This window comes from Giraffa tippelskirchi, chromosome 3 (assembly GCF_054371585.1).
Source record: "Giraffa tippelskirchi isolate mGirTip1 chromosome 3, T2T-mGirTip1v1.2.pri, whole genome shotgun sequence".
NCBI classification, from domain to species: Eukaryota; Metazoa; Chordata; class Mammalia; order Artiodactyla; family Giraffidae; genus Giraffa; species Giraffa tippelskirchi.
In genome coordinates, this window is record NC_137277.1 from 43,137,725 (window position 1) to 43,164,881 (window position 27,157).

The window sequence follows — 27,157 nt, forward strand, 5'->3', positions numbered from 1 at the left end:
GGGGTACTTGGGCACCAGGAGGTGCAGCTGGTGGGCCTGAGTGAGCAGGCTTGAGGGGGTCCCATGGTGGGGGTGGGTCGAACTTCGCTAATGCTGGGCCTCAAACTTCGCCGGCCTTCCTTCTCCTGGTCACTGGGAAGGGGGTACTGACGGGCGTTGGTGGAGTGACAACTTTTGTCACCAGGGCCTGCCAGGGTTGGTTCCTCAGGCTCTTGGGGGGAAGCCCATGGAGTGCTGGTCCAGCCATGGCCACCAGAGAGGCCTGGAGGGAGCGGGCAGGAAGCTCTGGTGTGGCCAGCACCTGTGCACAAGCTTCTGAGCCCGTGTCCAGAGGGAGCTCTCACCCCGCACGTGGGGTTCAGCTTCTGGCAGGCTCGGATTATTTTCTAGACACAAAGTCCTAACATCCTGTGTATCCACGGCCGGCGGAAAGGCACATTGGATTTGGCGCCCGGTGCTGGCCTCTGGGCTCCCTCCTGACTGGACGCCCGGCTGCCAGTGTCACCTTGTCATGACCGTGTGACAGGTGTGGGGGGAGGAGAGCAAGTGGTCCAGCCCCGTGAGGAGTCAGCTGTCCACGGAGCCAGTGTTGTGGCTGTAGGTGTGCCCTCCGCTCACGCCACGGGCAGAGACTACCGACCCTTACAGATGGACAGGAAGTCGGTCTGACACCTGGGGTCTGGGGTCGGCACGCGGAAGGCGGCCGGCAGGGGGCGGCATGAGGTCAGGGAAGGCTCTCGGTGTGGGTGCAGATGCTGCCAGAAAACCCGAGTTCTTTGCTGAGAACATCTAGGGGCACTCAGGCAGCAGGGCAAACAGCTTGTTCTGGGTGCTGTTGTCAGGGAGTAGGGGTGTAGACAGGGGCTCAGCCTGCGAAACCCCAGAATGGCAAAGAGAAGTGGTTCTTCCACCTACTAGATGTGGAGGGAAGGAACGGACTTGCTAGGAGGGAGGCTCACCAGGCTCAGCACATGCTTGTGTGCTCAAGGCTAAGACTGATCTCAGATGGTCTCAGCTTGAAGCAAGATTTTGGTTCTCGGGCAGAGATTGAAGTCCGGCCATGGCAGTGAGAGCACAGAATCCTAGCTACTAGACCACTAGGGACCAGTGGCCAGTGAGCTGTGTAGAAATGAATTTCCATATAGAGATGGAAAGTAGTGGACCAAAGTGTTTATTAGGAGGAAAAAGAGCACGTATGGATAGACCCATGGGCGTCCCCATGGTGGTTTGTGTCACTTTTATGGGGCACTTCTTTTAGGTTTCCTTTGGCCAGTCTCCTTGCTTTGCCTGGTTTGCCAACTGATGGACACTTTAGTGGCTTCTGTATCTTGGCTGTTGTCAATAAAGCTGCCGTGAACTGTCTATCCTGCTTATGATTTGTTGTGCTTCCTAAATTCAGTGATTCCTAACTATGATCAAATGTAAGACCGTTTCAGCTATTACTTAATATTGCCCCTCTTGTATCCTTTTACCTTTGGAGCTCCAATTTTATATAGACCTTTTACACTCTACCCCTCAAGTGTCAATGTCTTTTATTATTTTCTGTGCACTTTTGTTATTTCTGCTGTATATGAGGCAGTGTATACTGGGTAAGTTTTCACAAGTTTTAGTTTTTCTTTGTGTTCAATCTGCTGTTTATTTTTACTTTCAGTGACTTTATTTTTCATTTGTGTGAGTTGATTTCCTTTCAGATTTGCCTGGTGATATTTCAGTGATTTTAGTACTTGACTGGCTTTTGGATACCTTCATTTAAAAAAAAAATTATTGATTTTTAATTGGAGGATAATTGCTTTACAATATTGTGTTTATTTCTGCCATACATCAGCATGAATCAGTCATAGGTATACATATGTCCCCTCCCTCTTGAACCTCCCTCCCACCTCCCCACCCAATCCCACCCCTCTAGGTTGTCACAGAGCACCTGATTTGAGCTCCCTGTGTCATGTAGCAAATTCCCACTGGCTATCTATTTTACATATGGTGATGTATATGTTTCCACACTATTCTCTCAATTCATCCTTCCCCCACTGTGTCCATAAGTCTGTTCTCTGTGTCTGCATCTCCATTGCTGCCCTGCCAATAGGTTCATCAGTACCTTCTTTCTAGATTCTGCCTATATGCGTTAATATATGATCTTTGTTTTTCTATTTCTGATTTATGTCACTGTATAATAGGCTCTGGGTTCATCCACTTCACTAGGACTTTTTTTTTTTAATTTAATTTTGGCTGTACTGGGTCTTCATTGCTGGATGAGCTTTTCTCTGGTTGTGGCAGGTGGAGGCTACTCTCAGTGTGCGGGCTTCTAATCATGGTGGCTTCCCTTGCTGTGGAGCACGGGCTCTAGGACACGGGCTTCAGTAGTTGCGGCTCCCCAGCTCTAGAGCACAGCCCCAGTATTTGTGGTATACAGGCTTAGTTGCTCTGCAGCATGTAGGGTCTTCCCAGATCAGGGATCAAACCTGTATCCCTGCATTGGCATGTAGATTCTTTACCACCGAGTCACCAGGAAAACCCTCTAAATATTCTTTAAGCATAATCAGTTTGTATTCTGCATCCAATACTTCCAGTATCTGAAGTACTTGGTTTGTAATTGTCTCTTATGTATGTGCTTAGTCATGCTGCACTTAGCTCAGTTGTGTCTGACTCTTTGCCACCCCATGGATGTAGCCCACCAGGCTCCTCTGTCCAAGGGGATTCTCCAGGCAAGAATACTGGAGTCGGTTGCCATGTCTTCCTTCAGGGAATCTTCCCAGCCCAGGGATTGAACCCGCATTGGAGGTGGATTCTTCACCAGCTGAGCCACCAGGGAAGCTCTTATGTGTAGTGACTTATTTCCCTGTGCTTTGTAATTTGGGTTGTGAGTTCCTGTTTGGGTGGGCTCTGTCTACCAGAATCTCTGGAGCCACAGTTAAGGATGCACTTCCCTCAGAAGAGCATCTGTGTTTGCTTTTGCCAGACACTCCAGGACACTACCAACTGAGGGTGTTTTAAGTTAATATCTTGATTTGAGTTTCCTAAGCCTTGATGGAAGCATAAATATGAAATCTGATGACACATAAGGGCACATTTGTGGTTTAAATTTCTGTGGAGGACTTTTTCCCCATCGGAAGCTGAGGCTGTAACAGACACATTTCACTGTGGAAGGTAGGATTTTTTTTCCCCCGACAGAGCTTTTACTGAAGGTATAGCCCTGCTAACGTCTCAACTACATGTGGGAGCTGCCTGTTTTAATTCCGTATCTTGCTCAAGGCCACATATCCTATCTTCCTTGTAGCTGTTATTAGCCAAGATTTTGACTTCTTTGTGCCTCAGTCTTTCTCTGACATATGGAGCTAATAGTATCCACGTTACAGGGTTGTTGTAAAGTACTTGGAGCAGGGTTTGGCATATAGTAATTAGTCAATAAACATTAACTATTAGTGTTAGCTGTTATTTTTACCCAGTTGGCAAAAGGCCTTAGGGAAGTAGTGGCTCCAGGGATCTTTTAGGTCCTTAAAGAATCCCTTTTTTCTGTAAGCTCAGCTATTTATTTAATGTTTGTTATAATCATCAAGAAATCCTGGGTATGTATGTAATTTTTTATTATTGGTGATGTATAGCTGATTTATAATATAGTGTCAGTATCAGGTGTACAGCACAGTGATTCAGTTATATACATGCATCCATATATATGGTTTATTAGAACACATTGAATATAGTTCCTGTGCAATACAGTAAATCTATTTATTTTGTATATGGTAATATACATCTATTAATCCCACACTCCCACTCCCAATTTATCCCTCCCCCCCGTTCTCCTTACCATAAGTTTGTTTTCTGTCGGTGCATGTTTTGTAAATAAGTACATTTGTACTTTTTGTTAGATTCTACATATAAGTGACACCATATTTTTCTCTTATTTCACTGTATGCTAATCTGTAGGTCCATCCATGTTGCTGCAAATGGTATTTCACTTATGACTGAGTAATATTCCATTGTATAATGTACCACGTCCTCTTTATCCATTCATCTGTTGATGGATACTTAGGTTGCTTCCATGTCTTGGCGATTGTAAATAGTGCTGCTGTGAACACTGGGGTGCTTGTATCTGTGTGAATTAGAGCTTTTGTCTTTTCTGGATGTATGCCCAGGAATGGGATTGCCAAATCATATGGTAACTATTTGTAGTTTCTTAAGGAACCTCCACATGTTTTCTGTATAGTTTGTTTATAAATATCTAATCATCTATATTGCTTGAAATAAAAGTTCAAATATTTTTGCTGCACTTAAAAAGGTCTGAACACAACCAGTTGCAAAACTCAGCTTAACCTGATTCTTGATAGATAAAAAAGCATGGGTATTAATGATTTGGTCATTCTACTGGTCTTTATTTGCAATCTGTATGATGATGTATGCTGTATTTAGCCGCTCAGTCATGTCCAACTGTTTGCCACCCCATGGACTGTGGTCCACCAGGCTCCTCTGTCCATGGAGATTCTCCAGGCAAGAATACTGGAGTGGGTTACCATGCCCTCCTGCAGGGGATCTTGCCAACCCAGGGATCAAACCCAGGTCTCCTGGATTGCAGGTGGATTCTTTACCATCTGAGCCAGCAGGAAAGCTATGATGATGTATAGGAGATGTTAACTTTTAAGACCATTGTTGGTAAAAATAATTGAGCGATGAGTTTTGGTAAATAGTATAGAATGAAAAAAGGTTCACAAATGACTAGGCAGGGCCACATCTGAATCTGGCAAAAGTGAGGAAGCTTGTATAGCTAAGTACCTCTTGATTTTTTTCAGTGTTTCTAGTGGATGGAAAAAAACGGTTAGTTTTTTAAAATGTGGTTTGAATATCTTGCCTTTAAAATACGTGTAATAAAGTGAAAAATGATTTAGAAATCCTGTACTACTACTACACATACGAGCAATGGCTTATCTGGGGGAAATTTGGTTAGTTGGTTCTACCTTATTTTTCTTCATGGAAAAGTCATTGACAAAGGATAAAAATATAGATAAGAGGTAATAAATTCAAGTTATTCATTGTTTGTTTTCATAATAAGGAAGTGGCTCCAGTTAAAAGCTTTAGTTCTGTGTTCATGTGGAACAACCTTCCACACCAGTCCAGTGGACAGGACAGGGCAAGGCACAGGACAGGAGGCAAGTGGAAGCTACTCTCTAGTTGTGGTGGGCAGGCTTCTCATTGCTGTTGCTTCTCCTGTTGTGGAGCACGGGTTCTAGGCGCACAGGCTTCAGTAGTTGTGACGCATGGGCTTAGCTGCTCTGGGGCATGTGGGATCCTCCTGGACCAGGGAGCAAAACCTGTGTCTCCTGCAGTAGCAGTCAGATTCTTCACCACTATGTCACCAGGGAAGCCCCCACAATATAATTTTTAAGAAATCACAATTTTGTCTTTATTAAGATTTTTCTTCTCAAGGATAAGTATTCTCAAAAACTCTAAGGTAAAGCTGCTCATTAAAAAAAAATGGTATAATTGCTATAATTAAGAAATAGATAAAAATAGTTGGCTGTGGAGATGAAGAGCTGTGAAAATGAGTATTATCAAGACATAAGTAAAAATAAACCCATTCTTATTACTTAGAGATCTTTGAGTATTTCCCTGAGACAGCAGGAGGCTGACCACTGTTTGAATCTGTTGAAGTTGGCTGCCTAAGATAAACAGACCTCTTAGCAAAAAGATCTGTGTGTTAAACATTCTACCAACAGCAACCTGAAAATGTAATTTACCACTTCTTTCCAAGTATCTGGGCATTGTTCACTCACTGGCAAAGGTCACAAGAAAATGTTATCACTTAGGTGTTTGATTCTCAAAATATTTTAAACCTGAGAGACAAAAAACTGGATGTTAAATCAGTGAGTAGTATCAGTATCTTCAATTCAGCCCTGGTCCCAAAATGGAAAACAAGATTGAACAGCATTTAACTTATTCACTGGAAATTTTTTACTATTTTTTCCTTAATGGTGTGTCATTTAAAACATTGAGATAGAAGTATATCAAAGAATGGAATGCCAAATGTGCATGGATTCTGGAGCTGAGATGGGAGTGAGGAGGACTCTGATTTGGGGCTTATGTAAGTGGGTGGATGGTGAAGCCCAGGGTTGAGGGGTAGGGAGCAGACAGAGCACTGTGACTGGAGTCATTTGCTTCCATCTCACCTGCCAAAAAAGAAAAGCCTGGTGCTGTGCTGTCAGGAGCACTACCCTGGCACTGGTCCCATCTTAATGTGAATAGGCCGATTCAGGGCATGACTCTGCCCTCCTTGCCCCCAAGCAAGTTGTTTCCCTTCCACAATTCCTCATGAAGTGCTTAGGATGGCCCTAGCTGGTTAAGCCTCAACTATTTTGCTTGTCGAGGAAGTGGAAAAAAAGAGCTAATGGGGCAATAAGAATGATGGGGGAAGAAACGTTAATTAATTTCATTTAAAAAAAATGACTTATTTGGCTTCACTGGGTCTTACTTGTGGCATGTGGGATATATGACCTCACCAGGGATTGAACCAGGGCCCCCTGCATTGGGAGCATGGAATCTTAGCCATTGGACCTCTAGGGAAGTCCCTTAATTTCATTTTTGACATGGGTGAGGACCTGTAAGATACCCAAGGAGAAATTTCTAGTAGCTACCTAGTAGAAGAATCTGGGTATAGAGGTAAGATTTGGGGTCATTCTCTTATAGTCAACGAAGGCAGGAGGGTAGATGAGGTCATAAGGAGTGTGTGTCCAGCAATGGATTTTGGCTGCACACTGGAAGGACTTAAACAAACAAAACCAAACCACAACAAACTGACGCCTGACCTTGCCTCCAGAGATTCTGGGGTGCAGCCATGAAATTTCTTAAAGTTCTCCAGGTGAGTCTACCAAGTAACCAAGTCAAGAACCTTTGACTTTAGGATGAAAACCCAGGATTGATCCCTAGCCCAGAGAACACAACATGTTAGGATAAAGGAAGGAGCTTATAAGGGAGAGTTGTGGCCCCTAAGAGAAAAAAAGAGTTGTGTTTCAGAAGGTAAGGAAAGATCTGAGGAAGGAGAGGGGAAAAGGTCATTGCAGGGAAGACACTAAACGTGTCCATTTACTGCTGTGCTGTCTAGACAACAGTCCCCCACCCCAAGCTGTCTTAATTTAAAATCCATGCAAGTTATGCATCCTATTCTTTAATATATTTTAATGTCATATTTAAAATGACTTACCATGCAGAAAAAATCAAAATTCCAAATCTTATGTGCTAGCTCAAGAGATTATCTCCATCTTCCAGGTTCTTATAACTTAAATTGCAAACAAACTGCAGCTGCTTCCAGCCCTGACTTACCTGTCCATACTGACTACTGGCTGTACACACTGCACATTTTTGCAATCATCAACAATTTTAAAGAATAAGGCACAAATCCCCTGGTTAGATGAACAGGTTTTAGTGGGAACAGGTCAAACAAGTTTTCTCTAATACTTATCTATAAAGAAGTACACATGGTATCTACAACCCCAAGAGTATTCTTGCTTTATCCAGCCTCAGGGAAAGTATTCTGAAGTTAGCAGTCTAACACGATAGACTGGTACCAGACAGGCAGTCTGGCACTGGGTCTTAATCACATCAGCTGGGACTTCTTCTTTAGCCGGAAGTACCTCTGGGATGCCAGGGGGCAGAAAGGAAGTGGAGGGAGGGGTCAAGTCCCCTGAGCAGTCTGCTGCTCTGGAGCAGTCCACTTTTGTTTAATATAATGGACTCGACTATATTGGGAGTTTGATCTCACATGAAAATAGGATTAAGAAAAGTTCGTAAACCACTGGGTTAGATAGACTTTAAGGTCTGGAAAGACGTCCAAATTGCATATATTTAAATCACAGTATCTCTGAGTATGGTTTTGGCAATCAAGTCTCTGAGAAGGTTAAAAAAAAAAACCCACAACTAATTTCCTCAAAAAATGAAATAGAAATATAAATAGGTAATGTCTCAAAACTTGGCAAATGCAGGCTGCAAGCTGTACTGAAGAGAAAAGAAAGGAATTGAAATAAAATGGTTGACACACCTTTTTCAAATGTCACATTTAATGTTTTCACCACTGTACTTCAAATCTACATTGTACAAAGTGACCAGTAAGTGTGCCACGGTAATTGACCAACCTCTGAGATTGTACCTTTCACACCAGTGTCTTCTTGGGCTCTTTTGATACTAAACACGTTTCTCATTCAAGTGAATTGAAATGCTTCAGTTGGGTTGATTCTCAGGAGCCTCGTAAAAAGAAAACAAAGATATTGCACCATCTTTGTTTAGTAATTCAATGTTTGTTTCTTTCACAGCAAATAATTACTTCATTGAAGTTAAAACTTCCAAACATAACTTATTAATAGTCTTCAAATTCAGCTCAGATCACTCAAGATGAAAATACTCTGCTAAATACAGATAACTTACAATAACTTTAACAGTTAATTGTCCATAACACACACCAAGGTTTTTTCCTAGACCAATTTTAAGACGATCCATTAGTATTCCTTGTACAGGTGAAAAACGATCTTCAATTTTCTTGTCTTTTTATTTTTAATATAAAAGTTGGAAGGGACATTCAAGTTTCAAGTCTCCACATTGAACTTAAAAAAAAAAAAATAGTCATCATCAGCATGTGGAGGTAAACAAGCCAAGTTGTATAACTCCAGGAGGTAGAGGCCTTCAATTTGTATTCATATATACATATGCACAGAAGAATTCAGTGTTCCAACAGAAAAAAGAATTTGTCAAAAAGTAATAAGTTATTTACTACTGTGACATTTCAAGACTCCCACAGCTTTGCCTAAGGACACAAACACATTTGACATAATTCCCTATGTGCCTTTTTTTGTGGCTTAAATTTTTTTTTAAATTTGTTTTTATCTTTATTTATTTTTTACTGTCCAGTGCAGGAAAAGTCTCACAAAATTTCACAGACCTAAAATGTGCAAGCTAGTTCTCTCTCTATACAGCAATGTTGGGATTCTTTTGAAATTAGCCCAGAAATGAATTATTTACACACATGAAAGATGCATGCTTGGGGGTTCTTTTATGTAAGAAAGAGCAGAAAAACTTCTAATAAAAATAGATTAAATATATATATATATATTTATACTGGGTAAGGAAAACAAAAGTTTAGTCTCTCCTAGTCACAAACTCATTCTCTCTACCCACAACATTGGATTTTAGACAGCACACATCACCGTCACGGCTCTAATGAGAAGCTAATTATAGGGCTTGATCATCAGGTGGCATGCCCCCCTCCCCCACCCCCCAGGTGCAGCCACAATCAGCTCACGTGGCTCCATGATTGGTCGCAGGCAAGGTTTCTAGATTCTTTTGTTTTAGAAAACCCCAAATTTTCAGGAATGGCTCAAATATCAAAATGTATGACTGTCCTTTGTGTGTGTGTGAACAATCTCACTTCATTTTAAAAAAGAAAAAACAAACACAAAAACCCCAAACTCCCAAATTTGGTTCAATTCTCTTTTGTTCTGAGGTGAGCCATAACAGCTGCACTAAATTCATAAAACATGTGCAACTCTGGGTAAAATATTTTTTCTTCTAAAAGCACAACCACTTTACAAGATTAAAAGTCTAGTAACATTTCTAAATATTATTCCTATCATACAAGTAGTGGTTGTTAATTTAAAACTTCATTAGTAAAATTACAGTACAAGCATGATTAACCTCCAGAATTGCAAATCCCAGACTCCAGTGGAGAGCTACATAACATCTTCAGTAGTACATTATCTTCCACCATCACTCCCACACCAGAGGAGATGGGGGCATCTCAGATGGCTGAGCAACAGTGGAACTGGAAGGGAAAGGAGACACGGTGAGCCGGCTGTAAGCACCACCAGAGGGCGATTCACTGCTGCCTATTTCCCCTTCCTCTAAAAACAGGGTCAAGTCCATTCCTGGAGTTTTACTTGTTTCTTTTCACTTCTCTAACGGTGCATCTATCCACCTCCAGAGGATATGGGGGTGAACAAATGAGACAGTCTGTGTAAAGTGCTTTCCACAGTGTCTACTTCATAATACGAATGGAAGCTATTATAAATAATAATGCCTATAATCAACTGGGAAAGTAACATTAAAGGATACAGAATTATCCATTTAAAAGTAGCTTCTCAAAATAAGGTGATTTTAAGTGGGGACCTATTTTGAATAAGCCTCATAAGCATTCTTTTATCAAGTTTTAATTGATAATCATTTAGCACTTGTTATCCACAGATCTGTTTTATCAGTTATTTCACAGGTTTGTCTAATGTTGCCAACTAAGATTATAGACTCCAGGAGGCTGGTGTCACCCTGCTTCCTCGGGGCCCAGGATAATGAATAACTTGCACCTGAAAGGCATTAAAACACCTGATTGGGTCACTGACTCTTAGGGAAAATTTTAAAACAAACCATAGAGAAGTAAAAATGCAACTTCATTCCTTCTTTCTACAGAAGCATACATGGAAGGAATGAAAGTCAGATGACTTTAAAAATTCTTGACCTTGGTTCAGTAAATTCAATCCCCTTCAACACTATATCCAGGCCACTTAAAAGGAGGAAGTGTGAGGGGAAGGGAAAGAGAAGCGAGGAGGAGAGGAAAAAGGAGTGGGAGAAGGGCAGGAAGAGCGTGGCCTCTCAGATCAAAGCCCCCCTACACGCTGCTCTGTGATACCCCGGCCAGACCTGTGCACCTTTTTCCTTTGCCACCCGGCCTGATGTGAGCCTTTGTCAACAGAGGGTGCTAGAGGGGCACTGCAAGGCCACAGCATTAGGAAGCTGCTTTCCTTCCAGGTTCTGGTGTGCCTTTTTTGGGGGGGCCGGGGGGGGCCGGGGGGGGGGCTTTGGTCTACCCAAACTTTCTCTGCTCCCAGTAAGCTCTTTGATGTACCAGCTCAGCCCACACCCTTTTCTTCACCACCCTCAATGCTGTGTTCCTGTGGCAGCTAGCTTCTCTCCAAAGAGGTCCAAATCTTATTAGCCTGGGCTGGAGGGGCTTCCTCTGAGTTCTCAGTTTCTCTCTGTTCACTCTCCCTTGGTCCAGAGGGAATGCTTGCTTTCTGCATTTGCTACTTCAGACTCCTCAGCATCCTGTTGCATGCCTTTGAGTGGTTAGCCATCTTTTCCTAGTTAATGCTTGTTATTAAATTTTCCCTGTTCGTATTACTAGGTGGGTTTCTTTCTCCTAGTGGACTATGATTGATACAAAGAGTCAGGGAAAAGAAATGAAGAAGGAAAGGACAAACAGAGAACGAGGCTTGCTAGGTTCTAGAGGAGGTTTATAGCTCCTGAGCCAATCAGACTGTTGGCTTCTCTTCTAAATAGGATATATCAGCAGTCCACCTATAAAATATGATTTTCTTGCTTGCAGTTATCATTAAGGTGGTGGGGATGGAAGTGGGAACTGAGGTGACCACGTCCAACTCTGGGATAGTGGCTGCTGCAGAAAAACTACCAAGGCAACCACAGTGAGCTGAAGCGAGAGTGGAAACACATATTCATATTTTACATGTGCTTTTGACTAAAGCCAAAACTTATAACAGGAACTTCCTGTTGGACCTTTTATTTATGTTATCTAATCTAAATAAAACAAGAAATATGCTGAATAACAAACTCACAATGGCATCCTTTTAATTCTAATAAGGAAGTTAGAGTTACATATAGTTACCTAATAAAGCTCTTAAAAGCAGCAGACTGAGGGTTGATGCAGAGAGGCACTCTGTTTCCTTTCTGCTGTTCCAAAATGAACTGGTGAATGATTTCTGTGGAGAAAACAAACATCATACAACCCATGCCAATTTGCAGGCCTGGGAGCAGTGGATTCTTGGGTTAACTCTAGGCAGCATCTGAATGGCATTTCCTAGTGGTTTAGTTAAACACACACATCATCTCTCAGGCAGAATTCAGTGGAACTTTCCTGAAACCAAGACGACAGGTGCTGCTAAATGCAGGCCAACCCACCCAAAGTGGCATTACAGAGGCTGGACATCCCACCTGTGGGAGGTGTAAAATAGTGTATAAATTTGAGAGTGCCTCTACTGGGTTGGCATTATAAATGAGCTCTTCTAAACTGCTGGTAATTATTGCCTTTTTGAAAATCACTTAAAAAAGCTGAGTTGGTATTTAGGTACATAGTTTCAAGCTGGTCACTTTGGGGACAATTCTTTTCTAAAATGTCCTAGAGCAGACACTTAAAACCACTCAGAATTTTGGATGTCATTAACCCCCACCCCAACAGGAGATCGTGTCGGGAAATTTTATGACTAGACTATCAGAAATCCCCTTCTTGTCATCATCTAAGGAATGATTCCCTCAGTGGCTGTTTATTCTTTTTAAAGCTTTGCATGTTATATAAAAAAGTCCAATATGTTTCATTCCATGCAATCACACTGAGTGAATACATATTAAATATATTGAGTCACAGTAAGTCAGCTCTAAAAACAAGAACAAAATGTTCATTCCTCTGCCAGACCTTCCCTTGGATATAAAATCAATGTTTTTATAACACACATAGCTTTCTTGGCTTATATACTCTGGACAAACGACTATATGCAAGTTTTTAAAAATAAACATATAAAGGAGCTTTGATCACCGTCCAGACCTCAGCTTTCCACAGTCACATAACAGAAAATGTTATAGTCATCTCACCGGGCGGAAGGCCAAAACACACACTCACCTTTAACCTGTCGAACAGAACTGAGGTTCTTCTCAAAAGTGTCATCGAATTTGGGGTTAGTGACGGGCTCAAAGTCACTGGTATAAACTCTTCCAGTAGAGGTGGAAAAGCAACATTTACACATACACGTGTGATATCGTAGTCGCCCTTCATCTAGGTAGGGGTGGGCTAAGGCATCCTTAGCGGATATTCTTTTGGACTGAAATCAAATTGAGAGACCAGCACATCAACACTACAGATAAACAGAACTGTCCATACAGGATCTTTCATGAGCCACAGTGGCTGCTTTACACAACTTACACTTAATTTACAGTACATCTTTGATAGAGGGGTGACTGCAGATGGTTGAGGGTAAGAGGATAATTGAATTTAGAGGCAGGTAATATAGCAGTAGAGGGAGTTTTTGACGTAAGACAAGAAGCTACTGTTATAAACCACCACACGCCGCCAGAAAGCACTCAGAAATGACTTTCTGCTAAAATCCTGAAGTTTCCTACCTTGAAATAGATGTGTGCAGGGTCAAAAATGATAAATACCATGACATTTAAATATGCAATGGTTTGGATACATTTACATTTTAAGTAACAGTTGTATTTCTAAATATGTTTCAGCACTTAGAAGAGATGTGATCATGGTGGCAGTTTTACAAAGCTGCTTGAAACTTTTATCCTCCTGGATACCAAATCAACTTGAGCAAAAGCCTGATTGAAAGCTGCTGGGGTTAGGCAGCAGCTAACAGCCTGCATCCACCCCAGTGTGAGTATCAGCAGCCTGGGGTTTCCTGGCACTTCAGATCAGAATACTGAGTGTACTAGTTTCTAGTTACATACACCACAAACTTTTAAACTCACTTCTTCATGAAAAAAGAATAAAGCTGTCCCTTCTTGTAGCTCAGTGGATATGTCAGTACTACTGAGAGAAAGTGGATTTTAAAGGATTTAAGGATGACTCAGTAGTAGAGAGGAGAACACAAACTGACCCTTTGCCCTGCTTCCCGTCTGCCAGCACTTCACGTAACAACTAAAAAAGAGAAAATCATTTGCATTCAAACCCAAAATAACTGGATCCTCCAACTGATTCTGGTCCCTCAAATAACAGAATGTTAAATATTTCCCTATACCTGGATTCCCTAGAAAAACACGTTATCTCTGATATTTTGCTATGCTAATACTAAAAAGGAATGTCACGACCTTTTGGGATACGGTAACAAGAGAAACTGGCTGTTGATCTACCAAGAGTTGAATGTAAACTTTACAACCCTGGTTTTGTTCCTTTTGTTGCTTGCTGTGTTTTGTTATTTGGTGACATAGCCTTTCTTAAGTCTGACACACTAACATGCTTAGCAACTAAATCTTTTTTCCTAAATGAGTCCAATTATTCCCAGAGGCTCCACTGGGATCGAGGTCTACTGTCAGAACCAAAAAATACAGGACAGTACACCTTGCCTGGGTCTGGACCCCTCTGAGTCCACAGCATCTCCAGCCAGTCTCACATGCAGGGTCGAGAGCTCTTTGGCTTTTGCCCATTGTATCTGGTTACTGGCCAAGTCTACTTCTGTTTTTGACTGAGCATGGCTGATCGTGTCCAAGCTGGTGGCAGCAGTGATTGAATCTCGGTTTTATCATACAACCATTAAGTCATTTCTGTCAAGGGGCAGATGTCAGAAACTGGGTCCCTGTCAGCTGTGAACTAGCAGATGGAATCTGGTTTCACTGTTAGTCTTGTTTGTCTGGGGATTCTGGTATCTCCTAGTCTCGGGTGCACACCTGCAGAGATTCTGGTGTTTTCCTAACTATGGATGGCATGCTCTGTGTCTGTATGTTCTGTGTGCACCAGTACCGGGTCCTCTGAAGTGTCTCACCTTACAAAAGAAAAGCCTTTGAACAAAAAGTAAATCAAATCCCTAGCATGCAATGATCAATTTTCATTTCTCTAAACAAATTAAAAGTCTCTTTGGGACTTCTGAAACAAAGGTAAAGAAAGGAGACTGTCACTTTTTAAGGGGTATGAACACTGAAAAACTATCCTGTAAAACTGAAGTGAAAAAAAAAAAATCACAAAATTTCTCAGATTTACTAGTGATGTTCTTTTGAAGTATCTGATGTTGCATAATTATGTCCTCTATGTCTTAATTACATCTTGTTTCTTGATCAACATGTGTAATAGGTATGGATACTTGTTTTTATGCGATTCTGTTGCTTTCTCAAAATTGGTTCTTCTAAGTTTTGAATAAGAGTGACAAAATTTTCCATTTTACAAATATAAATGGATGTACTTTGTATACTTCTGAGAGGAGTTAATACATCATATTATGAGGTCTCTTAAAATCAAATGGAGCAAACTCCTACTGCAACTGGCTTTTAGAAACAATAACAACATGTTGCTAACTGCTAAGTCGCTTCAGTCGTGTCCGACTCTGTGCGACCCCATAGACGGCAGCCCACCAGGCTCCGCCGTCCCTGGGATTCTCCAGGCAAGAACACTGGAGTGGGTTGCCATTTCCTTCTCCAATGCATGAGAGTGAAAAGTGAAAATGAAGTCACTCAGTCGTGTCCGACTCTTAGCGACCCCGTGGACTGCAGCCTACCAGGCTCCCCTGTCCATGGGATTTTCCAGGCAAGAGTACTGGAGTGGGGTGCCATTGCCTTCTCCAACAACATGTTAAAGACTATAAAAAGAAATGGAAAGATATAAAAATATTATTTTTCCTTATGAATGAAATATTTTGGCTCTTTAGAAATTTTTTTCTTGCTCAAGTTGTAATTCAAAGATTAAAAAAGCTTTAATTGTGAGTTAAAATAATACTGTTACTTAATTACTAGACCACAAAGTAAGCAAAATATTTCTCATAAACAACTTAAAAGTTTTAATAATTGTATACAAGATGACTCTTTGGACAAATCAGTATGAGTTAATAGTTAATAAAAATTTAAGAACACCAGCCTGTTTTCTTTCTGATTTTACTATCATGTACAAATAATGCTAATACAATATTCTGGTTTATATAAGTTTTAGGGTTTTTTTTCCTCATTAAAAGCCTAATCATTTTGAATTTTTTTCCTACTGGAAAAATTATGTGTTCAACTAAATTAGATAAATGATGTAGTAATGTGTTTCTAAAAAGAAATTAGTCTTTTGTATGCTAAAAATTCTAAAGACTTAATGAGTCAACTTAAAATTTAAACTCCTAATTCTTAGTTAACATTAAGACCTTACTAATATTGAGTTAATATGTGGTCTTTGGATATATGGGTAACATAGTTTTAATATACCTAGGCTCTTAATTGGGAGAAGGCAATGGCACCCCACTCCAGTACTCTTGCCTGGAAAATCCCATGGATGGAGGAGCCTGGTGGGCTGCAGTCCATGGGGTCGCTAAGAGTCGGACGACTGAGCGACTTCACTTTCACTTTTCCCTTTCACGCACTGGAGAAGGAAACGGCAACCCACTCCAGTATTCTTGCCTGGAGAATCCCAGGGACGGCGGAGCCTGGTGGGCTGCCGTCTATGGGGTCGCACAGAGTCGGACACAACTGAAGCAACTTAGCAGCAGCAGCAGCAGGCTCTTAATTAATATATTATTTAGCAGCCATCAACAAACAGTTAAAAAAATACGATGGCAAATACCTTTGGGTTAAAGTACTTATGTTTTTAAAAAGCATAAAAGAATGTGTGATGAAAGAAAGATGTGTGTGTTAAGATAACAGATATGCTTTTGTTCATCAAGAGAAAAAAGTGAATAATTGTCTAAATTCCTAATAATTATTGTTGTACTTTTAAAATATTGCTTATAACTGTTTATTGTCTTTAGATAAATTAAGGTCTCTGGAGATTTGTTTAATGTCTTCACTATTTTGAGGTAATAGTTAATTACATCTTTTAAAATTATTTATTGTACTCCATCCTTTTCAGTATTGTTGGTATTATTATAATAAAAGAACCAGCGCCCTTTCATCTTATCATCCCCTGGTTGTTTCTGCTTTTTTCTTATATTTGCCTAAAGGCTCCTGCTACAAGATAAAGATCAGGAATTGAGTCTTCCATATGAACCATCACAAGGATCTCGGTAAAGAAATGTTATCAGGTACTCCTGACTGTTGTCTTTAGGGTACAAACTCATGGGCACAGCTGATTATCATCATTACAGACAGCCACAAGGAGCAGACACGTGGTATTAGACTGCTTAACCCAAGATCAACAAAATAATTAATTACTTCAGACTAAATGGATTAAATAAACTTATTTAATTTAATATTTTATTTTAATGGCTTTTTTAAAAAAAATCTCATTTCTTTCTTTCTAATGTATCACTAACTCTCAAATTTAACAGGACAAAATCAGAATGAAACATTCTTTAAGCTAGATATGGAACTCCTGTAATTAGAAAGAAAAGAATCTTTAATAAATCAATCATACACTAAATTCAGTAAGACCCTGTCCTCCTTACTAGTTAAATCAAACCTCCTTTTTGTAGATAAATCTAATTTGTAACTATGACCACACCAGAAGTTTCATTTAATTAAGTGTGACAATCCCACTGTTGAAGAATAAGGACTACATTTCGCATGCAGAACTGATATATGAAAGGCCTCTGGGGAGATGAGCGTGGCATCCACTCTGTGGCTTAGGAAATTGGGCCCTAGGGCTGTAAAGACTATGAGCTCTCAGCAGGTCATGGTCATTAATAAACGTGGGAAAGAGGATACCTTACAGCTATAAGAACTGCAGGTAAAACCTGGGACAGGTGAATTACATGGTTCCTCATTCCTAATCTAAGTAGAACTAATAAAGAGAGTAATGTATGCTTGACACACAAAAGTAAATTTAACCACAGGGCCTTTAGAAAATCCTCTCTGGGCGGACAGAAATTACCTCTGAAACCTGAAATTCATGTGCCTCTAGTTTTGTTAACTATACAAAAGGTCTTTATGTATTAATCAAAATCTCCTGTGAAAGCTATACAGGTAAACTTGCCAAATAAAATATCAAACTAATGACACTAAATCACCAGCTCATTCAGCAAGTTATGTGGCTGAAACTGTCCTTAATGGCAGGAACTTGACCACAAGGAGGGACTGTGCAAAAGAACTGCCACTTTGTCTTGCTTCCTGGTCACTAAGAACCTCACATACCAAAGTAAACAAACAAAAGGAAAACACCAAACAAAAAATCCACTTTGTACCACGAGATGTGATAGAAATAACTTGATCACTCTGATTGGTTCTTGTTCAGCCACTCAGTTGTGCCTGACTCTTTGCGACCACATGGACTGCAGCACTCCAGGCTTCCTTGTCCTTCACCATCTCCCAGAGTTTGCTCAAATTCATGCCCATTGAATTGGTGATGCTATCCAACCATTGCATCCTCTGTTGTCCCCATCTCCTCCTGCCTTCAATCTTTCCCAGCATCAGGGTCTTTTCCAGTGAGTCAGTTCTTCGCATCAGGTGGCCAAAGTATTGGAGTTTCAGCATCAGTCCTTCAATAATCATTCAGGATTGATTTCCTTTAGGATTGACTGGTTGGATCTCCTTGCAGTCCAAGGGACTCTCAAGAGTCTTCTCCAACACCACGGATCAAAGGTATCAGTTCTTTGGTGCTCAGCCTTCTTTATGGACCAACTCTCACATCCATACAAGACTACTGGAAAAACCATAGCTTTGACTAGACAGACCTTTGTTGGCAAAATGATGTCTCTGCTTTTTAGTACACTGTCTACATTTGTCGTAGCTTTTCTTCCAAGGAGTCTTTTAATTTCATGGCTCCAGTCACCATCTGCAGTGATTTTGGAGCCCAAGAAAATAAAAGTTTTTTACTGTTTCCATTGTTTCCCCATGTATTTGCCATGAAGTGATGGAACCAGATGCCATGATCTTTGTTTTCTGAATGTTGAGTTTTAAGGCAGCTTTTTCACTCTCCTCCTCTTGCATCTTCATCAAGAGGCTCTTTTAGTTCCTCTTCACTTTCTGCTATAAGGGTCATGTTATCTGCATATCTGAGGCTGTTGATATTTCTCCCAGCAATCTTGATTCCAGCTTGTGCTTCATCCAGTCCAGCATTTTGCATGATGTACTCTGCATATAAGTTAAATAAGCAAGGTGACAATATACAGCCTTTAGGTATTCCTTTCCCAATTTGGAATCAGTCTGCTGTTCCATGTCCAGTTCTAACTGTTGCTTCTTGACCTGCATATAGGTTTCTCAGGAGGCAGGTAAGGTGGTCTGGTATTTCCATCGCTTGAAGAATTTTCCAGTTTGTTGTGATCCACATAGTCAAAGGCTTTAGCGTAGTCAGTGAAGCAAAGTAGATGTTTTTTTGGAATTCTCATGCTTTTTCTATCTATGATCCAACAGATGTTGGCAATTTGATCTCTGGTTTCTCTGCCTCTTCTAAACCCAGCTTGAACATCTGGAAGATCTTGGTTCACATACTGTTGAAGCCTGGCTTGGAGGATTTTGAAGCATGACCTTGCTAGCATTCTGGTCCCCCAAATAAAAGAACCCTGTTTCCTACAGACCTGGACTCTCTAACAAATCATTTTTATCCCTAATCTTTGTTCTAACCTTTGTGGATTTAATAATCAGGTGAGAAAGTTGCTGTTTTCTCACTGTGAACAAACCCGCGTAAACCTAACTGGTAATTTTGTGGGTATTTTTTCCCTTTAAATATCTGTTGTATTTTGTATCTGGTGACTTCCATGTACTCTTGGCAAGTAAAATTTTCTTTTCTAAATGCTTTCATTTAAAAAAATCTTCTTTGACAATAGTTATTGGCACAGATGTGATAAATATTCTTCAGATGAATGAATAGATGAAGAAAGGAACTTTGCCCCAGAGGAGTCAAGTCTAGAAATGGCATTTAGGAAAGCCACCATTTGAAATGCTATGATAAACCTAGACAGCATATTAAAAAGCAGAGACATTACTTTGCCAACAAAGGTCTGTCTAGTCAAAGCTACGGTTTTTCCAGTAGTCATGTACGCATGTGAGAGTTGGACCATAAAGAAAGCTGAGCGCCGAAGAATTGATGCTTTTGAACCGTGGTGTTGGAGAAGACTCTTGAGAGTCCCCTGGACTGCAAGGAGATCCAACCAGTCCATCCTAAAGGAAATCAGCCCTGAATATTCACTGGAAGGACTGATGCTGAAGCTGAAGCTCCAATACGTTGGCCTCCTGACGAAAAGAACTGACTCATTGGGAAAGACTGAAGGCAGGAGGAGAAGGGGATGACAGAGGATAAGATGACTGGATGGCATCACCAACTCAAAGGACATGAGTTTGAGCAAGCTCCAGGAGTTGGTGAAGGACAGGGAAGCCTGGCGTGCTGTCCATGGGGTCGCAAAGAATTGGATACAACTGAGCGACTGAACTGAACTGAAAACCCAGAGTAAACACTTCCTTATGCAATACAATGGGCAGATTTTTTTCAAATAATGTTAAAAATTTTCCCCCTAATTTAGATTGGTGTCAAACTCCTTTTACAAATATTGAGATAAATAAGGATGATGCCCTTTCTTATCTCTCTTCACCTAGTATTATGTGTTACTACTCGAACTTCTTTGTGATGGGGGAGCATGATAAACTTCAGCCCCCAATCACATGAGTAATCTTTTAAAAAGTCATTATTTACATTGCCCATCTATTCAAAGCCAGGATGTTTTTCTTAGAACACATTTTTAATTCATTAAAATAATATAAAAACAAACACTACTTACTGGATCAAAGACCAACATCCTACAAAGGAGATGAACAGCTTCATGTGTAGCCTGGCTAGACAGGGTATAAAGTACAGGAAGAGATGGCTGCAAAAAAAAATAAAGAATTCAAATATGTGAGCGAGTCTTTGTGTAAGTAGATGTGGAATACAGCCAATTTATGACAAGGTAAGTACCCAGCTCTAAAGATGTGTGCAGAGAAATCTCAACTCAAAGGAGATGAGTATTCCCCTCATTTACCAGTCTTCAAAAGCAACAACTGACTTTCAGTACATATTTTATATTGCATGATTACCCACCGAAAGTCAGAGCACAAAAGAGCCTATGAAAACTGAAAGGTAATCCTGCAAATATGAAACCCCATTAGCCTTATATTATACACGCTTTGGCAAGGAAAGACCAAACATGGCCAAGGGATGGGAGAAAAGATTTACAACCTTGGCTACTTGCAAGTAAACTGTGCAAGTAAGCATGTGAACGATGTCTTATGTCAACATTACCATCGAGTTGCTAAAACTTTATGGAGCTTTAGGACATTCAGGAATTTACAGAATCTTCTAAGAAAGTACAACGCTGCTTTTGCTGGTTCCAGCTGTACTGGCTTTAGCACTGATTACTCACTCAATAAGTGTCTTTTGTATTAATAAGTGGCAGGCATATCCACACACCCGTATCTAACCCTTTTGCACTGAGGCAGCGAGATGATTCTAATGAGCCTAGAAGCCACAGAGCTTATAAAGCTGTTATTTTGCTGCTTGGCAGATGAATGGTGTCACTGCTCTCTCACCCAAGTAACACTGACAGGTCCCCTTGTATCTTGATCATAACCTTAGAATCCTGCTATGATAACTACTAGCATCAAGTATTCTATGTATCTGCCTCCTTCCAACAGTTAAGCCGTATAGGAAAATCCAACAAGAAGAAGACACCTCAGAATCATCAGGGGGTAATTATTCACCTTACAGATGTTTTCTTTAGGATCACAAGTTAACAGGAGATAAAAGGAGATGGGAGTTCTACTTCACTAACTAGATCAACATGTCTGAATCTCAGTTCCCTAAAATGAGGAGGTTGGACTAAACAATCTCTGAAGTTTAGTTCTAACTGTACAATACTTGACAGGATTACTACAGATAAAGAGCACTATGCTCACAGAACTCATATATAGTTGACATTCAGATATTTGTAGACCAGTTTACTACTCCTTGGTGCATTTACCAAGGAGTAAATATGCAAGTCTATGGCAGCTCTAAAATTATTTGTATTAGTCAAGATAAGGGAGGGGGGTTGTGGAGAGTGTGGGGAAGAGGTTTTAACTTATGATTTAACTTACACATATTTTCTATAAGAATTTTTTTATTGTGTAAAATGAAGTCATTTGATATTCTTGAAAGATTCTGATTCTTGGTTTAACTGAATAATTGTTCTCTTTTTCACTGACTTGTGTAGGTTGGCAGCCAAATTCCAGCCAGTTTTTACTGACCAAAATGTCTCCCCATAAGTAATTCTTTTCCTTCCATTCTCAAAGTGAATCTATCCCTCATTCTATTTTTGTGGTGGAGGCCCGTTATAGCTTAAGGAAGGGAATACTAAATACTGGCATAAGTACTAGAAGATGTGGCTTCAAATTCTAACTCTGCCATCACTAGACTCACGTAAGTGACTTGCTTTGGCTCTCTCGTCCATTAGACTACACCAGTACAGACCTGCCTACCTACAGACCTACCTACCTACCGTCGCTGCTAATCCTGACATACACGAAGTGCCAGGTCCTGGGCTAGATGATGAGACAACAAAGATAATTAACACCTCTCTGGTGGGCAAGGAAAACATGAACAAGCAGTTCCACAGGCCACTGAATACACGATCTAAGACAAATTAGAAGGCAAAATTTATGACTGGAGGACAAATGGATATGGGATGGGGAATTTGTGAAAATCAAGAGTGTATGTTTAAGGCTACCTGAAATATTACAAATCCACCCTCTCCCCAATATTATTTTTCTTTATAGAAGTACACCCCAACAGATACACTAAAAAAATAATCCTAAGTTTCATTTCAGCCTTAACAGTCATTTGATATGCTTTCTCCTTTTCTGTGTTTATATATGCATGTTAAAAAGAGGCCCAGAGAAAAAGAAGAGTCAGTTCAGCCATGCCACTACCTTTCCCGAATGATAACTACCAATAACTTAGCACTGGCTCCACAGGAAAGATGCAATACTACAAATGCTGCATTTCTTTCTTTTTTTTTGCTGCACTCTGTGGAGCCAATGCTAAGAAGTTTATATTTCTCATCAAATGCAATAGAATCAATTTGAACAAGAGAAAAAACAGAAGTTTAGCTGCTGCTGCTCAGTTGCTTCAGTCATGTCCAACTCTTTGCAACCCCATGGAGTGTAGCCTGACAGTTCTACGCTGTCCATGGGATTCTCCAGGCAAGAATACTGGAGTGGGTTGCCATGTCCTGTGCTAGAGGATCTTCTCAACCTGCGTCTCCTGCATTGTGGGCAGATTTTTTACTGCTGAACCATGAGGAAGCCCAGAATGCTTAGAAATACACCTTAAACATCTCCTTTGGAAAAAAGTTTCTGCCAATTCCCCCAATATTCACACATATTACTTTTCTCCCTCTATAATATATGGATCCATTTTATATGGGTCCATTTTCTGTTGTTCTTCAAGTCTGTAAGTCACTCAGGCCATGTAGGAGTGAGCGGGTGCTGTGCTGAGTCACGAGGACAGGAAGGGTTATGAAGAGCGCTCCAGTAATGACTATGATTAAGTGCCAGTGAAATGAAGCAAGGATGAGCCTTTGGCTTGAGCGAGAGGCCCTAGGTGATAGATGCCACAGTTATCAAGGGCCAACTTCAGAGTGTGGTCACCGCAGCAGTTGGCCAGGCTGTGCAAGGCCTGTTGGAGATTCCTGATAGTCATTACCTGGCAGCAGAGAAGCCGCGCTCATCAGTCGGCAGCATGAACTGAACTGCACCGTGTACAGTGCACTACGGTAAGCACTTTGGGGTTATACAAAAGAAACCCCCATCTGAAAAATAAGAAGTTTGAACTGCGTGAACTCTCTAGAGTACTCTGACTCTCTTAACTGGAAGATAAAGTCCCTGACAGGAGATGGAACTATTTTCAGTAAAAATATTTTACTTATTTCTGACACAATTAGCTGAGAACAATCTGAGGAAAAATGAAGTTCTAAACCTTATGAGATGAACAAAGGGACTAAGGGCTGGTAGGAGACTTCTCAATCTTATCAACACGGCAGAGCCTCAACAAGTATCTGCCTTAATAGATTCCTGGGCCGTGGCAGCTAAGATTCCCTTCATCTGAGATCCTGAGTTGTAGTTCAGTTTAGTCGCATCCAACTCTTTGTGACCCCATGGACTGCAGCACGCCAGGCTTCCCTGTCCATCACCAACTCCCGGAGCCTACTCAAACTCATGTCATGAGTTGTAGAAAAGAGATAATACATAGAAAATACCAGTGTTCTTGTCTGCCCATTATTTCCTGACCTTAAGGGACCCAACTCCCTTTCTCACTCTCAGATCAAGTGATGATTTCAGTCTCCCAACTGCAAAGATGGGCAGAGGGCTTGGCCAATCAAATGATGTATTCTCCTGAGCACCACCACTGCTTCCAGGATGATGTACATAGTTAAAACAGGTTGGGAACAGTCAATGGGTGGCTAACCTAACACACCCTCCCAATCCTTTTATCCCTTATCTACCCTTATTAACTGGGATAGAAAAGACACTTTTCTTTTTTTTTTAAAGCCTTTCTTGTCTTCTGGGAGGCCACATGCCATACAGTTCTAGACAGTAACACATAAGCAGAGATTTGCTAGGCAGGCTTCTGGGAAAATGTTTGCTTTCCTGAGAAAAGGAACAGATACTGCTAGTGCTCCCTCCATTTTCTTGCTTTGAATATGGATACCATTTGTGAATAAGCTATCGTCATTTTGTGACTACGAGGCAATAGGCAAGAGAGTATGAAGTCACATGGTAAAGGTGAAAAAAGAAAGAAAAAAACTAGATCCTTGATGACATAATTGAGCTGCGACGCCATCACCAGACTGCCTACCTCTGGGACTTTTTGATATGAGGAAAAAATAAACTTCTATTTCTTTAAACCATTATAAGCAAGGTTTTTGGAATTTCCCTATAGCTCAGATGGTAAGGAATCTGCCTGCAATGCAGGAGACTCAGGTTCAATCCCTGGGTCAGGAAGATGCCCTGGAGAAGAAAATGGCAACCCACTCCAGTATTCTTGCCTGGAGAATTCCATAGACAGAAGAGCCTAGCAGCCTACAGTCTACGGGGTAGCAAGAGGTTGTACACGACTAAGCGACTAACACACAAGCAAGGTTTTCTATTCCTCATGACCAAGTACATTCCTAACAGAATCAGAGACTATCCAAATATTTTTATGAATCTATTTGGAAAAGCTTTTTCCTGAAGGATTGATATGCTAATAGAATGTAGGTCTAGACTATTGGCTCCATTTTGGCCAACTCATCGGGGAAAGCCTGTCTGAAAATGAAGCCAAAATACAGGAAAACAGAAGAGATGCAGATTCCTGGTATGAACTATCATTTGACTACCTGAACCCAGCAGAGCCCAAGGTCAGTGGTAGCTCAAGACTTTTCAGTTACATGAGCCCTAAGTTAAGTACCCTTTTTGGCTTCAGTCAGCTTTAACTGAGTTTCAGTGGAAAGAGTCCCGACTGATAGACCACCTGAAAAGATGTATATTAATCAACCAACACAAGTATATTAATTTGAGGCAGTAATCTGTGACTTTAAGAAGATAGCCAATTAGGTTCTCCTTCTGTATATGTATATTTTTTAAAAAGTCTCAACAAACAATAGTATATATTTCTGTTTGTACAAATATATGTAAATGCATAGAAAAATGTCTGGAAAGATATTCTCAAATTAATCCAGAGGAGACTAGGTGACGTGGGGGTAGCTGAGAACTAACTCTGTAGAATTTTTATTTTACATGTACCTGTATTTACTTGCAAATATACAAACAAAATTTTTTAAAAATCTGCTTTGAAGGTATATATGCCAGGTATTGATAAACTAGTTTAATATCCCTGATACTGGCCAGTAAATATCTAACAGATCTTGTTAGATATTTCTTTTAATATAGAACCTTCCTCTAGGTTGAGACTGTGCTCTTCTAAGGGAGTCAGCGCCCCCATCATTTCAGAAAGATGTAACCAGCAGGGGGCTATTTAAAACACCAGGACCTACATCTCTAGTAGTAAATCTACACTGACTAGTTGGGGCTGGTTTTAGAAGATAACATGCTTTACCCATTGACTTTTTTGCCTGTGAAAATGGAAGCTCCAAATTCACACTAGAATCACAGAGATGGAACTCCAAAGGAAAGGCAACGCCTTGTTCAAATGTCTGGCAGGTAATTTGAGGACTGCCAAACTCGGTCTGTCACTTGGTCTATCAATTACATCAACCAGATCTTCTAACGATCAATCAGATCATCTCAATGCCCATTGTAAAAGAAAGCAAGGCGAAGCCCAGGGAAGAGTTGCCGAGGCTCCCTGGTCAAGCCTTCTCCCTTCTGTCTCAGTTTGTTGTTCCTAGGAAAAGTATTCCCCTTACTCACTCTTCACATCATTAAGCTATTTTGTCCAAAGGAGATTAGGAAAGTGCTTCTGAAAAATGCCGCTAAATCAACAGGGTGGAGATAATAACCCTCTCATCTTTCTTTCAGTGATTTGGCTGGTTGCAAGTAATATTGATCAGTGCAAATCTGGCAATCTCTCTTCATACTTCTTTTCTAACAACATTCACATCTGATTCTGTGTTAGTGGCAAGAGTGCAATAGAAACAGCTTCACATTCCTGGCTAGAATAAGAGATACCAGGTATTTTGGCTCAGTATGTGAAAATGACAGCTTGATACACATATACGAGGTTATGGTACTGAGGTCAAGGCTCCACCCCTGCTAACTTGTCCCCATCATGGCAAAAACCAGGAGACCAAAGCCAGAGGTCATTTACTAGCTAAGGTGCTACAAAAATACTTTCTCCTAGAGCACTGGGAATTACTATACCCTATTGGGTTTGACAAATATTTTAACATTTTACCTATGGCCATGACATAAAAAAAAATTAATAAAACCTACATGTAATGTTTTTGTTTAAAAATTCTCATCTCATTATTCTGTGGGAGGGAAACTCTGCCCAAACAGATGGTGACCAAATACAGGGCCCCCCTCTCTCCTCTCACCTGTTTATGAGGACCCCTGAGTATGTGTGCCTTAGCGCCTTCACAAGCCGTCCTCATTGCTTCCAGTGATGGTGTGCCCAAGAGATCTGTGATCAAATCCAACTACGAAGAAACAGGAAATGCAGATGGTTAGTAAGCTCATGGAAACAACTTTTCATTACTCTATGTCACAGCCTGAGAGATGAGGTCCAAATAGGGAGGGGAGCAGAAAACTTAAGCAAAGTTACAGATTAACTGGTAGGAGCCTCTATTTTCACTTTCTGGACTATAAAAAAACAAAACAGAAAAATGTTTTCTTGGGATCTATATGATAGAAATAAAGAAAATGGTTTTGGACACCATGGCATTCCAAGGTGACAGTAATTTATGAGTCTGCATGTGCCTGCTGCATGTCTTCATACCATACATAATCTTTTACATTGGTGAAAAACTTTGGTGCCCAGAAAACTGTGACCCCGCGTAAGGCCACGTCTAGTTAGCTGGGCACAATAAAAGAGACCAAAAAATGGTCTTCTCACAAACAAGTC

General features: G+C 40.7%; 1 protein-coding gene across 7 annotated transcripts in view; it reads right to left on the reverse strand.

The window, feature by feature from the left end:
* Window positions 1-8,021: 8,021 nt before the first annotated feature.
* The window catches only part of NLK (nemo like kinase), a 132,052-nt gene continuing 112,916 nt past the window's right edge, over window positions 8,022-27,157 (reverse strand). For 2 of the 7 annotated variants that reach the window (XM_081580410.1, XM_081580408.1), the window contains 5 exons: window positions 26,631-26,732; window positions 20,364-20,450; window positions 12,653-12,851; window positions 11,645-11,738; window positions 9,449-9,793 (listed from right to left, as the gene is read on the reverse strand). In XM_081580410.1, the coding sequence (XP_081436536.1) occupies window positions 9,739-9,793; window positions 11,645-11,738; window positions 12,653-12,851; window positions 20,364-20,450; window positions 26,631-26,732 (537 nt within the window). In that variant the 3' untranslated portion in view covers window positions 9,449-9,738. Of the gene's footprint in view, window positions 8,780-9,448; window positions 9,794-11,644; window positions 11,739-12,652; window positions 12,852-20,363; window positions 20,451-26,630; window positions 26,733-27,157 lie in introns of those variants that run through there. The other 5 variants (XR_014079623.1, XR_014079622.1, XR_014079620.1 and 2 more) reach the window with 5 other exon arrangements.